Here is an 8,317-nt window from a genome sequence, read left to right on the forward strand (position 1 = left end):
CTACGGCTGTAGAACGACTGCATTATCGTGGTTGTAACTTCTTCAGAATCATCTGCTGGTTCTGTCAACGCTAGATTTGGATCAGATAAGTGAGAGTGTGAGCTCTGTCGAAAAAAAATCTTAGAATACTGATGAAATTGTCCCAAGCAAGTTTTCGGACCCATGAGCAAGGCCTTTATTCCTCAACTGCTCAGTTTTATGATTGAGAAAAAAAAATGTCTGGGAAAGAGAGATGTAAAATGTAGATAGTAGAGAAAAATGTTGCAGTCAAACAATGTCATGTTCAAATATACCTCAAGACTATACTCTGCTATTGACTTCTTCTTCTTCTTCTTCTTCTTTCGGCTTTTCCCTTCAGGGGTCGCCACAGCGAATCATCTCTCTCCACCTATCCCTATCATCTGCATCCTTAACATTTGCACCCACTAGCTTCAAATCCTCATTAATTACATCCATATACCTCCTCTTTGGCCTTCCTCTTTGCCTCCTGCCTGGCAGCTCCATGTCCAACATTCTCCCTACATTCTCTTCTCTACCAATATACTCACGCTCCCTCCTCTGAACATGTCCAAGATGTTAGCAATAAACTATCAGATCTACTTGTAAGAGGTAAATCTATAGCATGGGGAAAAGATCATTTTAAAAAGATGTGATAAGCTGATTTTGCAATCTGCTGAAACAAGTCACAAAACCATCATGTGCAATGAGCCTGTTTAATTCATCTGCATGAAGGTCAGTGGGCTTGCCTAGACGCTGAGCAAAAATGATAATCTACCACCCCACCCCCACCCCCCGACAACAGAATGTCAGAACCTTCAGTGCTAACCAAAGTGACACACACGACTTTCTCTTTTTACTAATATATAACTTCTAAAGCTTTGGGTATTTGAAAAGAAATGCTAATCGTAAATCCAGTTTAGTTACTATGCCAAAATATGCTACCTCCCTGTCAGCTTTGAAGGTTGAATGTTTGCTTAGATTCAGCCTCATGTCATAAAAAGTTGCCAACAAAGTTTTACCATGGTACAGTCAAACAAATTGTTGCTAGTCTAGTGCATTTTATTAAATAATGCACTGTGTAGCCTAACAAGCTTTTATGGGTAAAATAATCATTTTTATAAAAATAAAAGTATGTATTTTCTGAATACCTTTATATTACTAAGACCCACTAGGCCAGGAAGCAAACTGCAAACAGAGCTGAAATTCAGGTCTTATAAAATATCCTGCATTAAAAGTTACTGCCTACCAAGCTTATGGTTGAGGAAACACATACCGTATAGTGTATGATGTATTCATACCAACTCATTCTCAAGACTGGATCATTTACAGATTGCATCAAAGTGATGCAAGGTGAAAATTGCCCTAGTCGTTTATTAACATGGGGAAGATTAGAGAATACAAAAAAAAAAAAAAAAAAAAAAAAACGCTGACCCATACATCAAACACAAACTAAAAATAGTTGCCTAAAAATGTTCATATCTGCTGTAAAGGTAATAATTAAATTTCAAATAAGCAGATCATTAATTAAGCTGCCTAGAGGTCTATTAGTGTATTGTGCACCCACACACAGTGAGCAGCATGGGTTAAAAAATAAAAAAAAAAAAAAAAAAGAATTCCCAATGATTATGTTTGAAAATTTCCATAAGATAGCAATATTCTGAGGTCAACGAGTTAGCAAAACTACAATTAGATACTATCTTGATGCCAATATGTGAAGACTTCATCTAGCCACAAATATATAATAAATGTCTGCAGTCTGGTTTGCTGAACACTACTGGAACTTATGTTCTATAGGTAGATTAGACCGAAAAGAGCTTTTTAGCAACAGTCACTGTGGACTTAGTCCTCCAGATAAGAAATAACCTTATCCCAAGTGTTAACCATGCTGGAGGGTGTGTAATGTGAGCTGTTTTATTCCTTCAAAGGCCTTAGGAACCTTGTTAAGATACATGGCATCATATTATACTCCATGAAGAGTTCAAATCCCAGCACCACCAAGTTTCATCTGAGCCCTTAAACCTTAACTACTTAGTATAGTAACAGCAAATAAATGGCATAAAAAATAATAATAATAAAAAAAAGTAGCGCGAGTTTTTAACTGAACATGTGTGGTTAAATTACTTAACCACAAATTGTTTTTAAATGACCTTTACTGAGGGTGCCAGTAATACTGGATACACAGATGGGTGAGAAAATAAAAGGTAAAACCAGGTTAGTGTGATGTTGGACCACTAGAACAGACTTTCCTATTCAGTGTTTAACTGAGATTTTGACATTTCTACAGTATATTTCACATGCATCCTACTGAGCCTAAATTACTACATTCGGTTCAGAGTTCAGGTCACATACGGAGTTTATTAGTAGAAAGCAACGAGGTTAAAATAAGCAATATTATTTCACATGAGCCTGGATTACCTAATTCTACAGTATTGTTTTGTGAAACAGAAAATGCAGGATTTAGGACAATTTCCTAAACAGAATGAAATTGGTTTGTGAGGACTTGTATGAAAAATTTCCGACACTACATCAAAATACTCAGTATATAAACTTAATGATTTGACTCTGGATGCACAGTCTGTCATGTGTAGCTCGACTTCACAAAGTTTATTTGCTATTTTAAATAACAGTTTCAGTGAACATTATCCTCGATGTTATAATCACCGAACCATTTGCACTGTAATCACTAGAATTATATTAACCAGTTATAAACCTAGATCTTTCATTTTCCCAATTTCCAGCGACACAAAACACCAATTTATCAGTTTTTTGGATTGCAGGAAATGAGTCCTTTAGAAGTGAAGTTTTTATCATTTCAGAAAGTCACTGTTTTCATATGGATGGGAAAAAATATGCATTTTTGAAAAACGCTGACATCACAGAAACAACCAGTCACATGCCTTTTACAGCTTTGCATGTTGTGAATGTCCTTGGGTTTATCACAGCTGCCTGATCAGATAAGTTAGTTCATGGTCTGGAATTTCTTATTTCATAAAGTTTTTATAGAATTTAATTTAGCTTTCTTGTATTACTTCACCCTTGTGCAGTGCCAGAATATGATACACGCTGTTCTGCTCCTGAATCCTCACACAAGTGCAATCTTAGGCACTGTCCACAAATATAAACAAGCATCAGTCCACAAATATAAACACTTATTTTAGATCTCAGCTGTGACCAGGACATGCAAATTACTAAAGATAAATGAACACGCAAGCTTTGGGCCACGTTCAGTGTTTCTTAAACGCTACATGTAAATACAGTACTGTACACTTAAAGTGTATTTTTAAAGCATTTGATATAAATAACAGTGTAGGACAAACTATAAAGTTTTAATTGGCTAGCAGTAATGAAAATATACTCATAACTCAGTTAGTTATATTGCTGGTGGTATGTGTTTTATGAAGACATAGCTCCTAATTGTACTTAGGAGTTCCTGAAGTATGCAACTTTGCATTGCTGTGCAGTCAGCTGAAGCTGGCCATCACAGTCTTATGTGAATTGTTGGGTTAATTACACTGTGACGCTGAATGAAAGGTGAGCTACTTCACACAGCCTCTACAGATCACAGCGAAACACAAGGCAGCCAGTCAGCCTGTACAAAACAACAGTTTTCTCTGCAAAATTGTTCTCTTTGCTGAATACGTGCTCTGACAGAAGCGATCTAGGGACTACAGTATATACCAGCTCAGTACCTTGTACACTGACACACATTCAAATAAGTGGTATTTACATGTAAAGCAGTAGTTTGCATATGAATCAAATAAATTCTGGTGACAAAACCGCACCCTGATTTTCCTCATAAGAATCTATTACTGTCTGTCGTTTGAGGTCTATAACTAGCAGGGGACATTCTATCAGAGCCACAGTCACTCCTCTAATCTCCATTTAATGTGCCACTTCACAAAACCGTTTCCACACCAGTGTCAATTAAAGCAGGAAAAGAGATTACGGACACAAGCCAGGTTTCAAAACTCAGGGCGACTGATTCTGGGATTGATTCTGTGAGAAACATATAACAAGCTGAAGGAGATACACTACAGGAAAGGATGTCAGGTACTGTTTAATGCAGCTCAGGGCATGCAAGACTCATAACTGAGTGATTTCTCACTAAGTATTAAAGTACTTTTGTTATGTTTTTAATTATTTGCAGAAAATGGCCCTGGAAAAGTGCCCAAAAAATTTAGAACCCAGTGTGAAAAAAATAAATTAATACAACATTAACTGTATGTAGTTATTTTTTTTTACAACATATTGTATGCTCTACATGCTCACCTTTACATTTTCTCTTTACATGCTTTGTCATGTTTCTATGGCTTTTTTTGCTCAATATATTCCCATTTGTTCTGACTTTTTAGGTGCCCTGGATTTCCAGTTAAAGCATAAATCTTATTTAATGATGTAAGCATTCTCCAAGAAAACAGAATTAAGAAGCAGAATTCCTACGAGCAAACACTCTTAATAAGAACAGCAGCCATTGTTCTATGATTCACAGGAGAATCATAGAATCAGTCATAAATGGCTACTGACTTGCAGGCAAGTGCTATATGTAGAATGACCATTATTTTATACACGCTAAAAAAACTCTGAAATTTGTGTGTGCTACTAGCTCTCCAGCATGCAGCTTGTTTATGTGGAGCAAATAATTAAATTGTAGTACTGAATGCTCACACACACACACACGTTTCCCTCCTGCGCATTTCTCTAATTATAGGCCTTATAGCTGTAGTTTACAGGGAATCACTATGGGAGAACATGCCGCTACAAGCCCACACCATAACACCCATTGGAAAACAGTAAACTGAGCAAAACATTGTAACTGATCTACACAACACCAGAGATGCCAAACTTCATCATTGGTAGTCCTTGAATTATAAACTGAATCAACAAAAAAAAAAAAGCCAATTGACATAGTGTTGCATTAACACTTATGCCATGTTCTTACCGGGAGTAGAAACGCATACTGGTGGCCTCATAGTATATGAACGGAGACTTGTGTGAAAGCAGCCTACGACCTAGTATTGACTCTAGTAGTATTAAATTAACATGCAGTATTTAACATGACTTTAACTTAATGAACTTATCAACCGCAGTGTTTAACACCCTGTTGAATCAGCATCTTGCAATATTCAAGGACTCCAATTAAACGCTTTTAACTCATAAATGCCTACAATAAGGGGCTCATTTTTTTCAGGATTAAATTTTTAACCAACAGGTGTGCATTAATGAGTGCATGACGTGTCCGTTCATGAGTGCATGACTTGTGTCCCAGGGTTGCAATAGGCTCCACATCCATCTTGTCACTGACCAGAATAAAGCAGTTGCTAATAAATTAATAAACAAATGAATAAAGTTCTTACAAAATTTAAAACTAAGAGTTGTTCATCAACCCTTATTGGTTGTACAGAGAACCCTACACTACACCCTACAATAGTGCTTTTTTGGATGCATACAGTTAAAAAAATCAAGAAGAATCCAGAGCATTTGCTTTACCAGATCATGTAACTTTGCAAGTAATGAATAAGAGCATGTATTGATTTCATATTAAGGCAACCAACAAACAAGAAATCCTAAATGCTTAATTAAATGAAGCCATTAGGATAAAAACAGATGTTCTCCAAAACATGTTTTCAATTCAAACCTCATTCAAATTCAAAGCACAGGAAATATGCAGAAACTTTGACTTGCATGTCGCAGCTCGAGGCTACACACAACAACACAAGATATATTTGCATCTCAGAGACAATGCAAAAAACTAATCCACCTTCAAAGGACATGATTACATACAGCATATATCGTGTGAATACCCGCACCAACACCATTGTAAAAAAAATTCATAAATCTTTAACTGGCCCAATCATATCTCAGCAGTAAAGTGACAACGCTTTTGAGATCTTTGAGTTTGTTTTCTACGCTACTCTGACATCGTTTTTTTACAGGAAAACAGGGAGTGAGAAAATCCATGATGTCTGAGACGCTGTTACATGCCACTGTAACGGTCGGTGTGGCAGACGTTTGCAAACCTCTCGCTAGTCTAATGGATATACTACACCAAACCAAACAAATTTATCAGTGGGATTCCTATACTCATCACAAATCCTCTATCCCTGTAATGTTGCATTCACACATACAGACACCGGCAGCAATAAAGCGACTGAAGCTCATTCGTTTACAAGCAGAGCTGGAAGCCACTGGTCCAAATAGTTGACAAAATAGTTACCAAATATGGAGCAACTTAAGTCACCATCTCTCCTAGACACTTAATGGTCTTTGGTCACTTTGTCGCTGCCACTGTCTGTATATATGAATGTAGCTTCACAGGGAAAAATTACTGTGAAGCTAATGGTCATTTTAGTCCAGAAAATAAACAATGTGAGTAATTCGATTTCGATTCAACGCGTGTGATTCGTTTTTTTCCAGCAACACCACCACCTTACTGAATAAAAGACTAAAAAACAAATAAAAAACTAAAACTAGAAAGACTTTAATTGTACCACTTGCTGCAGGCGTCCATTGAAATAGCCTAGACTCCAAAAAATTGACTGAATTACGACACTATTGTGACATTTAGCAATTTCCGACAGGTCTTTAAGTCATGACATTGCCATAAACACAGTTGTGTGTGTGTGTGTGTGTGTGTGTGTGGACAGAGTGTGAACGCGTGTAGACAGAGATAAGGTTTCAGTGCTTTGTAGCTACCACTTATCGCAGTCAGTAAAGCCTTTAAACTCTGGGGTGGGTTTCAACTTAACACCCAGCAACATACACAACTCCCCACCCACGTTATCACCTTGCGCATGAGCAGTGGTCCAATTAACCTAGGCTGCGTGAGTATAATCTCACGTTTGTTTGTTTACAGCCTTCAAAAATGAAGAAATAAACACAATTGTCTCGGGGGACGTGTCTGCATAAGTCGTTTCGAGTTAAAGCTTCCTTAAAAGTCCTGTTACGCACGTTGTTATTATGAGTATTGATCACATCTATGATGCACACAGATGTGTTTTTGTAAGATTGATCATTTACTGTTTTTTTTTTGGAAGGCGGGGAGATGAGATGTAGGCCATATTTGTGCAGACTGACTTCGTGTGGTTGTGTAGTGCATGTAATCACATCATCAGATGGTGTACTGAACACATCTTACCTGCTCCTTTCTCTTCTGCCAGCGGCCACATGGACTCTCCTCCAGGATCTCGCTCTCATCCTCGCTCTCCTCTTCTTTTCCTCCAGACTCCGAGATCCTTTCTGGGACCGACATGGTCATTTTACGCGGTGAATTCCCCCGTCTTCCTCTTCTCCCTCCTCCTCCTCCTGCTGGCTCTGTCTACAGCCCGAACTACGCACACGAGATTTGTAGCGAAACTACAGTCCTTGTGATTAAACTACGCTACACTGTTGATCATCGCGATCGATGATGTCCGAGATACACAGAGATTAAAGAGAAACGTTCCCAGCCCGAGTCAGTGTGCAGGACGCAGCTGGACGCGACATTCGGAGCTCAGGCAGAACAGCACGGCTGTAGTGAGGGTGTGTGAGTAAAGCGCGTGTATATGTTCCCTCGTTCCCCTCATCCTCGTCATGGACGTGTGAGACGTGTGTGAGCTACTGGATGGCAGATAACCTCCTCCCCCTCAGCAAAAAAAAAAATACACACTCCTCCACTTTAACAGGCTACAAGCATCGTTCTGTCCCGTCAGCTCTTCAGACCGTGTGCGAGTGCGTTCAGAATTTCCTCTTTTTAAAAATTGTTACCGTAAATATCTCACAAGCGGCGCAGAATCTCTCTCTCTCTCTCTCTCTCTCTCTCTCTCTCTCTCTCTCTATGTGTGTGTGCGTGTGTGCGTGTGTCTAAATGGCGCAATTCGTGCTTCCTGTTAAAGTACAGCTAATATATTTCCACGTATTGTGTTCGTTTTCAGGAGTCATTTATCATAATAAAAACGAAAGTCATATAAATATCCCAATGGTATTTTATTCCTCTTTTACAGTCAGTTAGCAAATGAATCAGTCGAGTCGGCGCTTTTTAGTGAACCGACTCACACATATGAGCTGTTAATTGAAATTAATTAAATGAATATACTTTCAAAAATATAATTATTATTTCACATTTATTGTTCTTTGAGACCTGATCTGTCTGGGTGATATTCTTTATGGCTGTAAAGTACCATTGTAACACAATATATGCATTTTATATATCTTTGTGTGTGTGTGTGTATGTATATATATATATATATATATATATATATATATATATATATATATATATATATATACGTATATGTATACTTATATGTACATAAAGAACATTTGTTTCAAGTTTGTTGTT

The 8,317-nt window shown here is 37.7% G+C and overlaps 1 protein-coding gene across 1 annotated transcript in view; it reads right to left on the bottom strand.

Annotated features, from left to right (window-relative positions):
* nrbp2a (nuclear receptor binding protein 2a) overlaps positions 1-7,748 on the bottom strand; it is a 38,274-nt gene extending 30,526 nt beyond the window's left edge. The window contains exon 1 of the mRNA XM_060874027.1: positions 7,136-7,748. Coding sequence (XP_060730010.1) covers positions 7,136-7,255 — 120 coding nt within the window. The 5' untranslated portion in view covers positions 7,256-7,748. The remainder of the gene's footprint in view (positions 1-7,135) is intronic.
* Positions 7,749-8,317: the final 569 nt, after the last annotated feature.

The sequence above is a fragment of the Tachysurus vachellii genome, chromosome 7, assembly GCF_030014155.1.
Source record: "Tachysurus vachellii isolate PV-2020 chromosome 7, HZAU_Pvac_v1, whole genome shotgun sequence".
NCBI lineage: Eukaryota > Metazoa > Chordata > Actinopteri > Siluriformes > Bagridae > Tachysurus > Tachysurus vachellii.